At 42.6% G+C, this 19,511-nt stretch overlaps 1 protein-coding gene across 6 annotated transcripts in view; it reads right to left on the reverse strand.

Annotated features, from left to right (window-relative positions):
- Positions 1-1,252: 1,252 nt before the first annotated feature.
- Positions 1,253-19,511, reverse strand: part of LOC133490133 (cyclin-dependent kinase 17-like) — a 42,736-nt gene continuing 24,477 nt past the window's right edge. For 3 of the 6 annotated variants that reach the window (XM_061799832.1, XM_061800099.1, XM_061800265.1), the window contains 14 exons: positions 15,276-15,401; positions 10,015-10,071; positions 9,818-9,932; positions 9,635-9,729; positions 9,478-9,540; positions 9,281-9,404; positions 8,475-8,595; positions 7,919-8,016; positions 7,636-7,741; positions 7,372-7,414; positions 7,185-7,275; positions 7,025-7,102; positions 4,604-4,725; positions 1,253-3,698 (listed from right to left, as the gene is read on the reverse strand). In XM_061799832.1, coding sequence (XP_061655816.1) covers positions 4,622-4,725; positions 7,025-7,102; positions 7,185-7,275; positions 7,372-7,414; positions 7,636-7,741; positions 7,919-8,016; positions 8,475-8,595; positions 9,281-9,404; positions 9,478-9,540; positions 9,635-9,729; positions 9,818-9,932; positions 10,015-10,071; positions 15,276-15,401 — 1,221 coding nt within the window. In that variant the 3' untranslated portion in view covers positions 1,253-3,698; positions 4,604-4,621. Of the gene's footprint in view, positions 4,433-4,603; positions 4,726-7,024; positions 7,103-7,184; positions 7,276-7,371; positions 7,415-7,635; positions 7,742-7,918; positions 8,017-8,474; positions 8,596-9,280; positions 9,405-9,477; positions 9,541-9,634; positions 9,730-9,817; positions 9,933-10,014; positions 10,072-15,275; positions 15,402-19,511 lie in introns of all 6 variants that reach the window. The other 3 variants (XM_061800010.1, XM_061800183.1, XM_061799926.1) reach the window with 2 other exon arrangements.

Here is a 19,511-nt window from a genome sequence, read left to right on the forward strand (position 1 = left end):
AGTATTGGAACCTATCAGCGAAAATTCCGTCCGCTTGAGCCCATTTCACATAAATGACCGACTGGAGCACCGTAGCCCTCGCGGAAACCCGTCCTTTTCTGTCAGCGAGGCCAACGCAGAGCTCCTCCGTCGGACTGGCTACGCCATGCTGGCCGTGATCATGGGTGTCTTCTCTATTTTGGGGATCATTCTCAACATCCCGGCGATTGCGGTGACCGTGCGACACAAGCAGCCGAGGCAGCCTCTCAGCTACGCTCTGGTCAGCCTGGCTGTATGTGACCTGGGCTGTGCTGTTTTTGGAGGGCTGCCCACCACAGTGACCACCGCAATGGGATACTTCAGTCTTGGACGCGTGGGCTGCATATTAGAAGGCTTTGCTGTGGCCTTTTTTGGTGAGTCCCTCAGCCGAACTGCTGCATGTATTTGTGAGCGTGCGCGCGTGTGTGTGTGGCGTCGTAAAGATCCATAAGTAATAAAGTATGTGAAAGTAGGCTTTATAACAAGATATTCAGGAGTTATTGTGACGTTAGTTTCAATTTTGCATGTTTACTTGATGGGTTTGTGGCTTCTCTCAATTTCTTTTCAAAGCTTCTCCTATGCATACTTAATAGGATTCTTTCTTTTATGAGTATTGAATTGAAAGTTCTGCTTTGTTTCGGTAGAGACACATGAAATTACAGTCAAAGTAATGTTGTGTAATTTGGAATATCTAATTACTCTTGTCTCTCGCAGGTATAGCAAGTCTGTGTACAATAGGAGTCATTTCCGTGGAGCGCCACATCGTGGTGTGCTATCCAATGGGTCCCATACTCTTCGCGGAACCAGGTGAGCTTGTTCTTGTAGCTGCTCTCACTTTGCAAAGTTATGTAATTCAAGTTGTGATTCTTACTTCTGTCTCCTTACTTGGTGTGAACGTGTTGGTTAAAATAACCCTGGAAAGTGTTGCTTTTTATGAAGTCTTGTGAAATGAGATGTCTCTACGTTGGCGTCCTAGGTAGGATTTCAACATTGTTTACTGTTATTGCTATTTGCAGTGATGTAACACTGCACTACATCATGGTAAAACACTTTTGGTTTTGGCCAGTGAAAGGTGGATGCATAGTAAGATAAATGAATAAAATACAGTGGATATAAAAAGTCTACACACCCTATACACTATGTGTATTTGGTGTCTGGTGCTCATTAGCAGATGTGAACTTTGACCACAGCCACAAGTGTAATATTTACTGCGTCAAAAGAGAGACAACAAAAGTTTAATAACACAACTTTTATTTTTTAACTTGGTGTACACATCTCTTTTTCTCCTTAAGTAACCACTTTACACAACCACCTTGTTATCACCATCATGGCTTTCACTGGAAAAAACATCCGAAAATAATCGGTGTGTTTAGTGACCCTTCCTAAACTCCAACCTATGAAACACATCTGCATAAACAGCAAAAACATAAAAGACCAACATCCTTGTCACTTTCTTTGTCAAGTCTCACAGTTGAACCATACACAGTCACCCCTTAAAAATCATAAATTTTCACCCTATTACACCCTACCTTGGCTTTTTATCGATTACAGAAATATTGCTATGACTTTCATTAAAGAAACACAAAAAGGGCAGAATGTGAATATCAGTATCAAACCTATACACTTCTCTATATATACAAAGTGAGCCATCATCTATGTACATGCTACATACTGCCACACACTAGGTGGCGTAGTCCTGACAGGCACAGACCTGTGATCGCGTCTCAGTCTGAGATGATCCCAGGTCAGCGCCAGAAGACCGCAACACACCGATCTATACCCATAATCCGTCTCGGCGATACAGTACATGTTGACATGTTAGTTTACCGGTGTGTGAAACGGTTGTGTGTGCTTGAGGTTCCTGGCAGCTAGAAATACGTAACATCGTTTCAGAGTGCTTCAAGTCCCGCTAACTACCCGGTGACCCGCTTCTACACTGCGCTGAACACACACTCAAGTTGTTATCTGGTCCCAAAGCACCACAAACCCTTATTTTTTTTTTTCATTGCTATCGTTGGGGTCAATATGATGTTTGATGTGATGATTATTATTAGCTCACATGCCATGCAAATATTGGAATCATTTGGCGACGTTCCTTTTCCAGCAATTTCACATACCATCTGAAAACATGGCTGTGTTGAATACACAAAACATGCTTCGAGAGTGTTACGATATACACCAGGTAGTCTCATTGGAGTCTAAATAAAAGAGAATGGGGAACACAAAAGAAATGGCGCATCAACGCAGAAAAATACTTCATAATAAAGCCTTGCGAAGGGATTTTGGGGCAATATATTCTGCACTAACAGGGATTCACTGAGGTTCAGCCGCAACCTTGCAGCACCCACAAAAAACAACACAAGCAATTAAGTCCTGAGCTCGAGGAATGTGCAACACCTTCCCAGCCAGTCGCCTAACCCTATTACAGCGGGAGCACAGCAAAGACTGAGAAATACCATTAATCGGAAATACCATTGCTTCTGAGAAGTACAAAGTAAGATCTTATATACAAATAGGAAAACAAAACGAAAAAAATCAAGTGTAAAAATAGACACTGCACATGGAGCTGGTCTTGGAGAAGATTGGGGCTGTTGAATCATCTACTGGTGATCCAAAGAGGTAAAATTAGGTGCAAAGAACAGTTGAACAACAACGCCTATAATATCACACACAATAATTTGCGAGTCAAGGCAAAAGGGGGTGTCTCAGGAGAAGCAGGTGAGGACTTGTACGCTTTCTTTAACTCATTGTCGTGACACTTGCTTTAATGGGAGTAGTCGTTACAGTGTCCATGATTGTGGTAACCTAAATCATCCGCCAAGTTTTTCCCAATGATTAGTGTTTTGTTTTGTTTTTTCTTTTCCGTTTGTCATTTAGATTTGATTACATTTAGATCATAGCCTAACTCTGACGCATGAGGTAAAGTACAATGTCCCTGACCTCTAGCGGACAATAAGGTGCTAAAGTTCATCTCCGTAAACGCCATTGATGCCGACACACACACACACACACCATACTTTCAAGTGAAACATAAGGGGTAGTGTTTGTGTGTGCGCAAAAGCGAGAGCTATGGAGCTAGAGAATGAAGCTCGTGTGTGTGTGTGTATGTGCACGCATGCGTGCTTTACAGATCATATAATAAAGGGCCAAGGTGAGGTGCAATGTGTCGAGTTTGGATTGAGGCTCAGTCTGTTTATGTACAGCACAAGTTCCACAGACTGAAGAGTGATGAAGTTCATTTGAATCAGGGCCACTGCCACTCCATCTTCACAGTTCGCGTTCTGTTTCGGCCCACATCGACACTGCCCCCGTCTGGACGGCAGCGGTAATAGCAGCAAGGAGACTCACGAGCGCTCCCACTTTCCTCTCTTGTGGTCACACACATTTCTTCGAATTAATCTTTTTTTTTTTTTTGTCTGTCTCAAGGGGAGAGCATTATTCTTTAGTCATGTCTGAATTCTTCAGTCCCAAAATCTGTTGAGCTCTGTTGATGTTTCTATGCGGACGCGTGAATAATTTTCTTCATCAAAGTGAGAGTGTGTCGCTCCTTCAGTGCGCGTGGTGTGGTCGCTGAATGTTTGTCTCTGATGGAATTGCTCCTTCAGTCGTGGACCTCCTCACTTCTGGGACCATCCGACACCGCTAGAACAACACACTCTGCCGTCTGCCCTTTCCCTGAGCTGATAGACAGACAGAGACAAACATGTTGGCCAAACATGCTGGAAACATTGTATCAGTATGTGTTTAAGCACATTTTATTCCCACAGCATTTCTGCATTCAGCGAGCATAACAGCCTCCGCTACATCTCGAGGTTATCAGTAAGGTTTAGATTTTTGCTGACAGGCTTTGAAAAATACATAAGATTTCGGGGAATAAAAATGATGACAACATTTAACAATTCACATAAACAAACAAAAAAATATGTATCAGAGCAAACCAGTTACTCATAATTTTATAATGAACAATGCAGTTTTGCCAAATTTGTATCACAACGGTTAACATTTCAACTATTGTTTATTTGGTTATATTATTCGTCATATATACAGAGGAACCTGTGTAAATATACTCACCAGTATCAAGTCAAACACTGCAACAAAACCCACACTACAGTCCAGTATATCCATGCTACTGGTTAAAAAAGACACACGACTTCAGGCCCTTACCTACACGCTCAACAAAAAGACTACATCTCTCACTGGAGAAACCTAAAGAGGACTACAGATAAAAAGAATCAATTGACTCCCCATCAGAATCCTTTCTTTTACCAATACATTGTTGTTCCTTTCATCCCTGACAGAAATGCTGGCAGCAGGTTTGCTCGAAGAAAAAGAGGGAGTGGGAGTAAGTCGAGATGTTCATTCTGCACGAATGTGAAATGTGAGGAAAAGCTTGTTTGGACTACATAAGAGTCTCCTGCAGGGAAGGATGAGAGATTCATTTTTCAGGTTGATTCACTTAGGACAGACATACAGAATGTGGCATCGCAACAAAGAGGGGGAAAAGTGACAGTCAAATAGATTAAAAAAAAAAAAAAAAAAGAAACATAAAACATGATACAGACAGTGTGAAAGAGACCGTATTTACCAGAATGGTAGCGGCCACTCAGCCAGTGGATGTGGAGGAGAGATTGTGACTCTGAGGCCTGGGATTGGCTGCTTCTCTCTGGAAGTACTGCGAGGGCGCAGAGCCTAGCCTATGGGCCATCGCTTTTTAGGGTTGGGAGTCGGGAATAAAGAAGTATGTGGAGTAGGGAGCACAAAGGAGACAGAAAGTATTTAGGAAGAGATGAACATTGCGAGAGAAGAGTGAATGGGTGCAGAGACAACGAAAAGGAACAGGTTTTTGTACGGACAAGAGAGTGGAGAAAGAAAGAAAGACACGAAACTCACACATAGACTGTGAATTAGTGTGTTTGTTTGTGCGCAGGTTCCTGGTCACGCTTCTTCACGGAGAGTCACACTCAAATGTATAAACCGCATTGGCTCACCATGTGTTTCAGGGTCGATTTCAAGATTCTTGGACTAGTTTTTAAATCTCTTAACGCTCTTAGGCCATTATATCTATCTGATCTGCTTTCATCATATCAACCCTCACGGGTCCTGAGGTCCTCTGGCACCGGCCTTTGAATTATTCCAAAAACTAGAAGAAAACCCCACTAACAGGCTGCATTCAGCCATTATGGTCCGCGCCTCCAGAGGGCATCAGGAACGTAGACACTGCTGGTGTTTTTTTTTTTTTTAAAAGGAGGCTCTAGACACACTTGTTTGCTCATTATTCATTGAGACAAATATTTATCAAACCTATCCTTAACTAGTAAGGGATAAACCTCATTTGCTTAGTTAACTATTTATTCTTTATTTTACTCATGTATCTATTTTTTAATCCTATTCGTTTGTCTTTCAATTTCAAGAGCCCAACACGATTAATATTACAAGGCACCATTATTCTTGGAAACCGGCCCTGCAAAGTTTGTTCATTTTTCAAATACAATAGACGTCACTTACAAAAGATTAGACTTTACACCAATTTTATCGGCCTGATCGGTATTGGCATATTATGCTGATCGGCTTTAATGTCATAATTGTCTTTTGCGGATGTCATTGATCGGATCCGCAAAAGACATTTATTCCCCGTCGCCATCGTGCACAGTATATTTTAATCCAAAGGCGGGTTTATTTTTAGCCTCGTCGCGTGTCTTTTGACGTACTACTGTAAATATCTGACGGCCAATGAAGTTATTAAAAACAAACAAAAACAAAAAAAAACATGTCAGCAGTGTGGGACAGACAACACGTAATGCCCGGATCAGATTACAACACACATTTGCTCTTTCACGATTGCACGATGTCAGACTACTGCAATAAAACCTTGTATACCACCGCATCCCATTTTTTTCCGATCACTGGGCTTCATCTTGTCAACTCAAATGCGACCGGATACACTCGTTACCATGGCGACGGCAACAACAATGGATCGCGCCGTGTGTTTCTAAGAACAAAATGGGGGAAAACGTGCGTTGGTGGTCACCGGTGCTCAGGACAGGAGAGGACGTTCGTTTAAGGCTTGCTTGAGGTATGTTCACGTACTTTTAATACGATACGGCTCGCAAGCAGGCAACAAATCGTTCTGTAGCCTAGCAAGCTAGTGCTAGCACTGACGGTTGTACGTAAGCAGCGCAGTGATTTCCAACCTTTATGGAGCCAAGGAACATATTTTACAATTGAAAAATCTCACGCCACACCAACAAACAAAAATGTCACAAAAAGTGGATACATTAATTACTGTATGTACTTCCTGCCATCTAATAGAAGACCATTCATTTGTTCTGTCTCTCATTATGCCTCACTGGCATAAATAGATGAACAAAGATATATTATTTGTTGTAAATATCATTTTTGGAGCAATTAAGTACAGAAGTATATACAGTAAATGAACAGGTCATTTAAATAGACACATTCCTCCATCTTGTGATCGGATTGGTGATCGGTTATCGTTTTTTTTTTAACTCGCTGATCGGCGATCGGCCCCAAAAATCCTGATCGTGTAAAGCCTACAAAAGATGTTGAAAATGTTTTGAGTGCATCCGTGGCAACCTGTCTCACTATAAAGACCAACTGTAAGAGTATGTCAGCGTTTTGTCTGTAACATTGTGTCCATTCTGTGATCGCTATTTTATTGTATAACGTTTTTGCTCATTGCTAAGAGGATTAGTATCTTCTCTTTATTAAATAACAAAAACAGTACGACTACTACGTAAAGTGCAACATCTCAGTCATGTCTCACAGGAGCCGCTAGTAATATCATAGATTAGGAAACACGAAAGTGATGTAAGACTAGGACATAGTGCTCAGCAAGTATGACCACACAGCGGCATGAAAGAAAACATTAAGCGAAGAGGAAGAGAGAAAGAAAGAGAGCGAGAGGAGGCCTGTCCTTGTCTTATTCCCACTAAGATATCCTCCGTGTTTGTCTTTCTCTTCTAGTTTCCCGTCTCAAGAGACTTACTTGACTCTGGGTAGACGGAGGATCTCTTCCCTGGGTCTTTCTGAAGTTGAATGCCTTTTATGGAGAAGATTGATGCCGCTGAAAACAAAAGGCAGGCAGTGATTGAGATGGTGCCACGTGTGCGCGTTCGAGCAGGACTCGTTAGCAGAAGTTGACTCACTGTCAGCCAGGGTTTGAACCTGCTCCCCAAGCGTTCTGAAATACGCGTGCCTGAGAGCATCCTCGGCCGACACTCGTTTTTTTGCCTCAAACTAGAATCACACAGAGACAGACGAGGGGTTTAAAGGGTCATCATTTATTGATGTATTTATCTGAAATGTGTCCTCGATCACTTGTATGTCCATTACCTGCAGAAGCACTGAGAGCAAGTCGTGACCGTCGTTGTCTATCCTGCACGCCAGCAAAGAACAGAGAAGACGGGTCACTGAGGTCTAAGTCTTATCCTGTTGGCACATCACTAACTGTGGAGGAACTAGACTCACTCGACACTTCATGTAACTAATTCGAGAAGCGACCGGTGAATATAATCTGAATATTATATTGCATGTTGTGACGGTATTACACTGCGCATTCATTGTATGATTCTTCTGCCTGTGAGTACGCGCACATACCTCGGAGCGTGGTTAACAAGCGGCTCTGCGTTGTATTTGGGGAAATTATACGTCTTAAACTCTTCACTGGTGCTGATGCCGGGCCAAGTTTCTTCTGTGGGGGTGCCTGGAAGAGTTGACAGTTCAGTTTATTAACCAGTTACAGTTCCGCAACAAATTCAATGGGGGCATCAAATGTATTTAGCAAGGGGAAAAAGTTGTTGGCCTACAAACACACATGTAAGTATAAATAAACAAAAAAGCGAGAATTTTCTGCACTGGAAAAGCCCTTGTTTAGTCTCACCGAGGATGCGGAATATGAGGTGAAGTTCGTCCTCCACGGTGGATCCGGGGAAGAGAGGCCTGCCTGTGATCATTTCATAAAAGATGCAGCCCACACCCCTGTACAGTGACACCCAAAAACAGGGTGAGTGAGCAATGGAATGTTTTCGAACAATAAGAACACATACACACAAATAAGTTGATAATGAAAAGGTTTTCGTGTACAGTGCATCTATCTTTTGCCCTACAGACTGCCCATTATTTAAAAAAAAAAAAAAAAGAAAGATAATTGTGCATTACACTTTTCAGTTGATCATATTTAATACGACACCCTTGTGACAATTGGTGTTGTTGGCAGGATGTGAGTTGAGGGAATTGTTGCCGAAAGGGCCACAATATTTCAGAAATGATGATGGCACCCATTTATCCAGGTGTAGCCACCGCCACCCCTTTCAGCAGCAAAGTGAGAAAGCAGCATACAGAGTGGGCAAACCATCTGCTCTCGTCTGTCCCAGTGGGAATTCAAGTTGAATTTGAATGCCGTGAATATGAAGAGCAGTCTGTGTGTGTTTGCTCACCACATGTCTATGGGCGTAGAGTACTCAGTGGAGCCTAGAAGCACATCTGGAGGTCGGTACCATAATGTCACTACTTCATTTGAGTAGGTCTTTGTGGGGACACTCTTGGCCCGTGCCAAACCTTAATTAAAGAGGGGAAAGAAGCACAAAATAAAGGAAATATTGACTTTGTTGACTCAACAATTTTCATTGCATTCATTTTCTAACATGCTGTCAACAGATTGTGTTGAGACCATGGCCCCACATGGCTTTTGGCTTAGGGTCACGAGAGTGGGTTTTCAGTACAGTATTTTATACAAGTATACAATAATACACCATTAATTAAACAAATGCAAAAATTCAAGACGATGTGAGTATCATTCTTTGATTTAAAAATGATGGTTGTCACCCAAGGAAAACCGCAGCCCGCAAAGTTCAGTAAACTCCCACCTGTTTTCAGCTCCATATTCATGAATTCATACAATATTCGCGAAACCTATCCTTAACTAGTAACTGATAAAAATCGCCTTAACACCACATGGAGGCGCCAAATCCCTGGCTAATATCCATAGAAAAGTTGTAATTGGTGTCAGAGAAGTATTATAAAGTGATACATCGCGACTGAGTTACTGAGATCTTTGTATGCAGGGAAGGAGCTAAATTGATTTATTTGGTTTTTTTTGTTTGTTAGCGGAAGTTACAGTTACAGAGTCTTTGCCGCATATATTTCTGCTTCTGTTGAGTGGCTACTAAAAATGAATTGCGGGGGTTTATTGCGCAGAGTATAAATTTGAACAGGCTGGCATTTTAGTAAAGCAGGGCTGTACCAAAATCTGCAAGTTTCAGCTCTCCCTTCTCGTTGATGAGCAGATTCTGGGGTTTAAGGTCCCTGTGGAGGACCTTCCTTCGATGGCAGTAAGCCAGACCTCTCAACAGCTGGAATAAGAAGATCTGGAGGGGAGAGAGTAGGAATATAATCCCGTTCAACTGCAGAATTCTCTTGAGTGCAGACTAAATGCCGTACCTTGACGTTCTGTACACTCATTATGCTCCCACAGTCGTCCATGTACTGCTTCAAATCTTTTTCCTGACGAGACAATGCAGTGTTGACATTTAGATTAGTAAGACACATAACATTAGTTTGACGCTACTTGACAGCGCACACACACAAACACACTCACCAGATACTCAAACACGAGTGTCAGGCACTTGTCAGTGTGGATAATGTCATGGAGAGTGACGATATTGGCGTGCTTCAAGTCTTTCAGTAGAGATACTGCGAGGAGGAGACGTAGAGATTGCCAGTCGAACCAAACAACAAACTCAGCTGTTAAAAAGCAAAGCCACCGGCGGTAGTGTCAAACCTTCTCTGATGGCTGTGCACGGTGCACCCTCTTCGTGTTCCAGTCGGATCTCTTTCAGAGCCACTAAGTTGTCTGTTAACTTGCTTCGCCCCTTAAAAACTGTAGCATATGTTCCCTGGCAAATATGGGGAAGTACGTTGAACATCCAAAAGTGTCGTGAGAATTACATACATTTCTGGTTGATATTCTCATCTCACCTCCCCCAGTTTGTCCAGTTTGATGTAGGTCTCGAGTTTCCCGAAGCCAATTTCGGACTAGAAGAGAAGACATTTAGGAAAATGAATAAAAATAATAAAAGCACAGCCAACATTTTTTTAAAACAACTAGAAAGATATGGAAGCTGAATTTGACCATAGCAACTTCTGTAATTTCTTGAAGATACATTTTAAAGTTGCATTTTTTTTTTTTTTTTAGTTAAAAGAAAAATGATTATAGAGATTTTGGCAGTTGTTTCAATATCCAGGCGTCAACCTTCTGATTAGCATCCAGGGTGCCCTGGCACCCTAGTGTGCCATGAGCGATCATCAAGGGTGCCATCCAATTTCACTTAATTTTTAGGAAAAGTTGTATTTTAATTACAGATATACTGTTTCTTTGTTCATCTACCTGAGAGGTAGATGAAGAGGTATCAGATTTCATACTGAGGGAGTCCATTTGTGAGTGTCTTCTTTTTTTTTCCTCCAGTATTCATACATTTTATGAAATGTTGTCTGCCGTGAGATTTTTCTAATGTGAAATGTCACCTTGGCTCAATAAAGGTTGGAAAACACTGTTGGTTGTCTTTTATACTGCAAGTGTGGAAGTCATCACGCCCCTATATAAATTATAATTTATAATTTTTTTTTATGTTACATATGTAACCCATTTCCATATGGCTTATCCTCATTAGTGTCGTGGGTAAACTGGAGCTTATCCCAGCTGCCAGATATAGACAAACAACCATTGACAGTCACGTTCACACCTGAATTTAGAGTCTTCAATGAATCTAACATGCATCTTTTTCCAAACGTGGGAAGAAGCCGGCGTACCAGGAAAATACAAAACAAACAAACAAACAATGACTATATTATTATATTATACTGCCTACAACCCCGCCTCCACTCAAGTGGCCAAGTCACACAAACCAGAAGGATTTGGAATGAATTAATCATGATAGACAAATTACGTTATTATGTTGTTACTAAATGTTTTATAAAGTGCTACGTTGCAAGTCCTACTTGCTGTATTAAAAGACACATTCAAAAATTAATTTATTTTTTTTGGGGAGGGAGGCTGCAACGGATTAATGGCATATCCATTCGTTTCAGTTGGGAAAGAGTTACAAGAACGACTCAAGCTCATATCTTAAGGCACCACTGTATTGTTCCTCACAAAACAAAACACCTCAACACTATTATCCATTTAATGTGCTGTAAATTACAAGTCAATGGTTGCATTATAAAGATGGATAAATAGCATTTATCTTAGTGAAACGGATGAATTATTCCATCTAAATGAAGATAATAGAGACATGACAGTATAATACAAACGTATATGTCCTCTGGTTTTGAGGTCATGAATAATAGACGGCTGCAGCTATGTCACGCGGTGGTACCCACCGACCTGCCAGTTGTTATCCCTCTCACTGTCACTTCCCCTCAGCTGTGTGTCAGTCGCTGTCAAGGCCGTTCCAGGAAAAGTTTTTTTTTATCATTTGTTTCGTCCTAAAGTGACACAACTTTCAGCGTTGATGCTGATATGAATGCCATGGCAATATTAGGGCACACTTGCATCTGTGAGGTTGGGGGGGTGCTAGTGACCAAGTTAGCTAATGAAGCATGTGATCTCTTTAAAGGCATATCTGAAAGCCAATTTCAAATGTCTATGTGCGTGGTTATGAGATTATAAGGGCGAAGGGGGCTTCCACACAAGCAACACACAGTGACCATGTAGCGGGATCAGCATCTTCTTCTTTTCCTTTCGGCTTGTCCCGTTAGGGGTCGCCACAGCGCGTCATCCTTTTCCATGAGAGCCTATCTCCTGCATCCTCCTCTCGAACACCAACTGCCATCATGTCTTCCCTCACGACATCCATCAACCTTCTCTTTGGTCTTCCTCTAGCTCTCTTGCCTGGCAGCTCCATCCTCATCATCCTTCTACCAATATACTCACTCTCTCTCCTCTGGACGTGTCCAAACCATTGAAGTCTGCTCTCTCTAACTTTGTCTCCAAAACATCGAACCTTGGCTGTCCCTCTGATGAGCTCATTTCTAATTTTATCCAACCTGGTCACTCCGAGAGCGAACCTCAACATCTTCATTTCCGCCACCTCCAGCTCTGCTTCCTGTTTTCTCTTCAGTGCCACTGTCTCTAATCCATACATCATGGCTGGCCTCACCACTGTCCATTCCTGTCCGCTAGGGCTCATCTAACTCGAGCCGACGACGTCATTGTGTGCGGGGCTGCATATGCGTCTGACAACTTAATTTCACTCCCAATGCTGCAGTGGCAGGTTTTAGCAAAATTGAAGCAACATAAAACCAAACAAAGCAATGAAATGTAGTGTGTGCTGGGAATAGAGTCCTTTACAAGACCATCCCTTCATTTATACAGCACCAAGGGTTTCACTGTGTGTAGCCGATACGAAAGCGTGACGGGGGAAAGAAGCGAGATTAGATAAAAAATGTTTCGCCAAGAAAAGAAGTGGTGATAGGAAGCGCTTTAGATTAAAAAAAAAAAAAAAGAAACTGGCTATGAGATGTAATCAGTGATGTGGTTTAAGACCCATCCATTCATTTTCTGTACCGCTTCTCCTCACTAGGGTCGCGGGCTGCTGGAGCCTATCCCAGCTATCTTCGGGCGGGAGGCGGGGTATACCCTGAACTGGTCGCCAGCCAATCGCAGGGCAGTCATTTAAGATAAAAAAATGAAAAAAACCTCAACCAGTGTAACCCAAAGTCTTCACTCGACTGTTATATATAATTGATTATCAAAGGCAACAAGTGTATAAGAAATCTGATACCAACTACCTTTGCTTGGATTACAGTGAAGAAAGATCCGATTACGGTTTCACATATGTTAGGTGACACCTGACACTTGCTCATGGTTTTGGTAACAAAGGCCAAATGCACTCAAAAGTCCATGGGCTAGTACCATCTGTGTGTTTGCTATGCATGGGCTTCCATTTACTGATCACAAATGTGATGGGGAAGCCTTACGTATTTATAGCACCTTCTTACATACACTACTTAATGTGATCCGTAAGCGCTGTATGCAAAGAACAATAACGCTAATGCAAGCCAATAATATTATGTATTGTTTTAACAATGTTGATTATTGTGGACATAGTTCTTGTCATTTGCACTGGGATTTGAACCATGACCCATTTCCCCCCCCCCCCCCCCCCCCCCATACCAGTAACAACAATAGAAATGATCATCTACAATACCCTGTTTTCATTTTTTTTTTTTTACTTCAACTCATTTTATGGAGTGTGTTTTGCATGTACACGCACAATAGATTTTTATTCCAGTACTGTACTTTTAATCAAACATGCACTGAGCGTGTTGAGAAAGTGAAAAACACAGACAGTAGTGCAAATGTTGTCATGGCACAAGAACACAAGTTACAACTGAATCCCATTTTATATGAGTTAGCATACAATCAAAACTACTGCTACTTTGAAAATCATCTTTTCTTGATGACGTATGCATTTGACAAAAATCGAGTATGTACTTTTTTCACATTTTCTTCAAAGTGTCTGCGTGACCTGACAGCAGCACATGAGAAAGCTGAGCTGTAAAAACCACCGCGCCTGAGGAAAAACACCCAATCAGAGACAGAAGGCGTTTACCGACAAGGTGTCAATCATTTGGCACACTCATAGCGGGAACCCCCCGTGGCCTCGTGTTTTTCTACCTTGGACTTTAGAAATCTTGCTGAACCTATGGCAGAACAAACAGCTCAGGAATTAAAAAAAAATAAAAATAAAAATGACATTCCCTTGTTTGCCAACAACAAGACAGCAAAATGAAGCAGAGCGAAGACGCAACAACATATGACTAATTGGTGAACGTAGGAGTTGTCTTTCAGCGGTGGAGGGACATCACGCAGCCGAGAGAATTCAGAAGCGACGCTACAACATTTCCGCTCGACAGTTTATCACCCCTTTTTGATTTCGAATGGATTGTAAATTGCCCCAAAATACAACTTCAAAACGATAACACCATGATGAATAAGTCATGCTATGTCACGAATGTCAGTTTGTTTACAGTGCTGTTTAGTTTGTTGAAGCTGGATAGCCTTCTCTGTGATTATGTATCATGACTATGGACTTTCATTATGACCGTTCGAATGAGCCCTCACTAAAGTGTATGAGCGCGCTTAGTGAAGTGATTAGTGAAGTGAGGCTACATCCAAATCTTGCTAGCAGTGTTAACACTGCAAACTCCCTTTTTAATAGTCTGCTTTCATCCCTCTCTGCATTTTCGCCTCTATCGTCCTTGTTCGTAGCCTCTCTTCAAGGTGTCGTAGTGTTTAATCCGAGTCGGGATGGCACGGCTGCTGAATAATTGATCCTGGCGTTACGTCACGTAGAAACAGCAGCCTGAAATAAGTCAAAGTCGCTCAAGAACGCATGTCTATGACTTTGACGTCGTTAAACGTCTCAAAGGCGCCGAAGGCTGCCACCTTCTCATCCACCGTAAAGCTCCCGTCTTCCTCGCAAAGCTCGCTTCAAAGATCCTTTCCTTTCATCTCCTGCAAAATAGCTGCGTCATTAAAGCGCCGCAAGAAGGGAGCCAGGCGGCAGGGCACTGGCCTTGCTCGACATTAACGCGAAAAGGGGCGATGGAGCACTAAACCTTTATACTTTGTCATAGAATATCAAGGCTGTTGGCAAAAGGTGTTATGCAAAATGTAAATCAGGATGATGAGCAGAGAGAATGATTCTGTTCAGATGTGAATGAATGGAAGCAAGGACTGTGTGTCTCCAACACCCAAAAAAAATAAAAGCGCGTGAAAGAGCGGCATTAATTCAGTAGCAACACAATGGGGCATAAAGGGATACTCTGCATATTCATGAATATTTCCCCATTTCTCCCCATCCTCCACCTCTCTGGATATGTAAAGCAAACCCCTCCTCTCAACCCTCCTCCTTCTCATTCTTACCCAGAATGCTCTTGGCCTGGATACGTAACAGTCTCATTCATCCCCCTACTGAGCCATTGTTAAATGTAAGCCATACCTCAGTGGGCATTTAAAACGAGTTTATGTACTGTACACGGATTTGCAGTGTGTTAACCATTTTTGTGGAACGCAGCATATCAAATACTATATAAATGAACATTTGGTTGTGAATGTGCCTGAGCAGACATGCACAGCAGACCCAAATAAGATGCAGCTGCTTAGCATACGTACATACACACACACACACACACTCACACACACAGAGACGCACGCACGCACGCACAGTACTGACCAATGAAGCGCGTCGTAGCCTGCGGCTCATGGGCTTGTCAAAGGGCGGGCTGTTCATGGCAAACTTCTCTAAGTAGCCCTCCGGTAGCCTGATATCAGCTGGGAGAGACAGACGTTTGTTTATGTCCTGAAACACAAAGAAAACACGAGACAGGCTGCACTTTGTGAGTCGACCATACAACAGTCACAAGATTATGCCATGTTTTTCTCCAGTGGAAACAAACAACAACCAATGTTCGCCGAACACTGAGCAGCCATACGGTGTTATTAAAATATGGGCCCATTGAAATGAATGGAAATTTCATTACTTCATTCCAGCCAAACCAACCAAAATGTTTGTAATGTGTTTTTTAACAAGACAAATAGCCCTCTATGATATTGTACTAGATAAAAACATACAGTAGTGACATAATTAAATATACATTTTTTAATTTTTTTTGCTTCAATTCAATGGACATTGTGCTGCTTCTTCTGTTATGTGCGCCTTGGGGACCTGGGGGCAGTATAATAAAGACAGAGACACACACAACAAAGAAGAAATTCACAACTGACTCAGTAAAGCAGTTATATTAGTAGTTTTTCACAAAGGATAAAGAATATATGCCTGTGAGTATTGCTATAGTGCCTGTCTACATGTGTTGGGTTGTAACGCCGCAACACCAATGCTATTAGTTAGCCTTGTTAGCATAAAGCTAAGCAGACTTTTTTAAGGCAAATCTATTAGGTTGTTTTAAATGGAAAACTTAATTATCTTTGTGTCATGTTTAGTTTGACAGTAAAGAATTGGAAGTGGCAATAAAAAAATTTTAAAGACTATTTTGACACTATTTGCCAAACTGCTACTTGTTGTGTGAACGGAGTTGAGTGGAGTTCAATGTCATAATTCAGCTCTTGTATTTCAGTTTTTTTTCCTCACGTTGTATCTCAACCTACTGGTAAACTCGATCACTTGCATCTCGAAGCACGACTGTGCAAGGCAAATGATGACATCGAATAGAAAATGGGTTTTCTATGATAACATGACAATTTGAGTGCAGTATATGGTGTACAATGTCAATGTTCCCTACTAATGAGCTCACGTTGGTGATGAGTCACATCAACACGACTGGTATGTTGCCATTGTTTGCAAGCACGCATTTGGCTGTAACGCCCTACTGCTAGCTAATGTTGTCATCAAAGCCAGCGAAGTGAAAGCGACAGCTGAGCGTAGAGTGGCCTCAAAGCGCCTTGGAAGGCTACAGGCCCAGTGCATTCTGGTTTTTGTAGGCTTTCCACAATTTGAGCTCCCTTTGATCTATTTCATTATCTCGAATTGATTGGAGTGCATCCTCACTAGTAGGTCGATGAAATCCATGCCACAGGTACCATCATATTTTATAAATGGCTGCTAAAAATCCATGTTAATGGCATTCATGCAATATGCGTCACAATAAAAGACTTTCAGACAAATTTTCCAACAGCATTTTTTGGCAGAATGACAAAGTTTCAGACCTCATCTGGAACACATCTGTCTGGTCTCTTTGTGGGTTTCCGCTCATCATCGCGTTTCTCTTCTGCTGTGTGTAGCAAGCTTCTGTGTGTTCGGATCTGATCGCTTTAGATAAACTATTCTGAATGAGCATTCAAAATGTTTCGTTTTGTTATGTTTGAAAATACTGTATTCATTCGGCACATCTGATGTGAATATTTTTAACCAGATCAATGCATTAACTCGGAAAAAAACATTGCTCAAGGGCAATTCTGTATGAAGCCCGTTTTCCACCATGTACAACTCCTATATGATATACATCTAGGACGTGTTAAGTGGTAAGGTGCCGATCACACGTTGTTTCCATGGCAGCAGGGCTGGCTGGCTGGCGTAGCCCCAGCAGCCTCGCAGTGCACTTGTGTGTGGTATTATAAGTGCGTTTGAATGTGAACATTAGCAGGAGTGTCTGTGTGTGTGCCGGAAGATGAAAGAGGGAAGGGTTTGTAGCTTTTGCTCATTGCCGAGCATAATTATAAGCAGGATGAGTACACGCGTACTCCACACTATGGCCACCACACACCCTTAACAAATGAACTCCCATGCTGCAACAACATCAGGCAATGTTCTGCAGACTACATCGTAAAAACAGAAGGAAAAAGCGAGCCGTAAACACATCCACTGACAGTCAGGCTTTGACCTCGGTGATTCACACAATTCAAAGCAGTAAAACACAGAAAACAAACACAACAAACACAACGCTGTGACATAAGCGTCCCTGGAAATGCCCTTCAGATACACATAGTGCTTTGAATCGCAGCAAATAAGGCCACACATTGTTGGAAATGAGTAAAAATGGACACAGGCTCAGAAAGAACAACGCTCATGCCCCTTTGACTCACTGAATAAAGATCCCCACGCGATCATGCGTGCGCCCATACTCACAATGCAGAACAGCTCTAGTAGCTCCCTCATTGTCCTCCTTAAACGTGTCTTTCTATAATGCACTCACACACGGGCGCGTTGCCCCATGCACATCTCGGTGCTGCCACTTGACTGCACGCACACAGTGAGCGAGACCGCTGTGCCATCCACATGCTCAGCAAGAGAGAGAGAGGGGGGCAGTGCAAAAAGAGGAGGCAAGGGAGGGAGGGAAGGAGTGAGTGGGAGGAGAGGAGAGACAAATGGACAGATTCTTGAGAGAAAGAAGGCACATTGGGGGAAGGGGGAATGGAAGGGGCTCGCTGAGAGGAGACAACTTTTGTTGGTCTCTCGTTACCATCTTGTCCTCCGTCTCTCCTTATCCCTTGCATCATCTGCTTCATGTCTTTCGCGTAATTGTTAGTTCACTAATTATTCCTATTTTTATAATTACTTCCTCCCCTAAGCGTTTCTCGCTGTCACTCCTCCTCCTCCTCGTCCGCCTCTTGCGCTCTCTTGTAAACTTGGTCTAAATTAGTCCCTTCCACTGTTCACAGCAAGCGGAGTCAGCACGTGTGTCCAGAGGCATTTCCCACAATACTGCTGTGCTCATCACGCTCCGGCTTCTTGAAACAGACACGCTGAGACGCAGCGTCTGCCCACCTAATCGTGTCTACAACTCACAGGTAGACTCTCATCTACAGTCGCGATAGCTCAGCGCGAAAATTATCCGTGGATAATTTACGCCCACTGTAATTACATTAAAAAAATAAAAAAATAAATTAAACCCCCCCAAAATCACGAGTAAGCAGGGATAACCCTCCAATAAGCATTTCAAGGTGAGTGCCTTCAAAAAAAACATTTTTTTTAAATTGGGGAATAAAATAAAAATAATAAATTAAAATAATTGGGGGAAAAAAATCCACGAATAGGTGAATCCGAACTGCGAGTATAACTGTATCCAGAGAAAACCCAGGGAAGCACGAGGAGAAAAAACAAACTCTACACAGAACGTGTCAACTGTGAAGTGGACGTGCTAACGTGACACCACAACCACAATAAACATTTGAGGCTGAAAACCGAAACGGCGAAAGAAATTATGCCAATTAATAGTAAAATTGTATTCATTCATTCTAATTTTATCCAACCTGGTCACTCCGAGAGCGAACCTCAACATCTTCATTTCCGCCACCTCCAGCTCTGCTTCCTGTTGTCTCTTCAGTGCCACTGTCTCTAATCCGTCCATCATGGCTGGCCTCACCACTGTTTTATAAACTTTGCCCTTCATCCTAGCAGAGACTCTTCTGTCACATAACACACCTGACACATTCCTCCACCCGTTCCACCCTGCTTGGACCCGTTTCTTCACTTCCTGACCACACTCACCATTGCTCTGGACGGTTGACTCCAAGTATTTGAAGTCCTCCACCCTCTTCTCCCTGTACCCTCACTCTTCCCGCACCACCCCTCTGTCTTACTTCAGCTAATCTTCATTCCTCTGCTTTCCAGTGCATGCCTCCATCTTTCTAACTGTTCCTCCACCTGCTCCCTGCTTTCACTGCAGATCACAATGTCATCTGCAAACATCATGGTCTGCGGGGATTCCAGTCTAACCTCATCTGTCAGCCTATCCATCACCACTGCAAACAGGAAGGGGCTGAGGGCTGATCCCTGATGCAGTCCCACCTCCACCTTAAATTCGTCTGTCACACCTACCGCACACCTCACCGCTGTTCTGCTGCCCTCGTACACGTCCTGTGTTATTCTAACATACTTCTCTGCCACTCCAGACTTCCGCATGCAGTACCACAGTTCCTCTCTGGGTACTCTGTCATAGGCTTTCTCTAGATC

This window comes from Phyllopteryx taeniolatus, chromosome 1 (assembly GCF_024500385.1).
Source record: "Phyllopteryx taeniolatus isolate TA_2022b chromosome 1, UOR_Ptae_1.2, whole genome shotgun sequence".
NCBI classification, from domain to species: domain Eukaryota; kingdom Metazoa; phylum Chordata; class Actinopteri; order Syngnathiformes; family Syngnathidae; genus Phyllopteryx; species Phyllopteryx taeniolatus.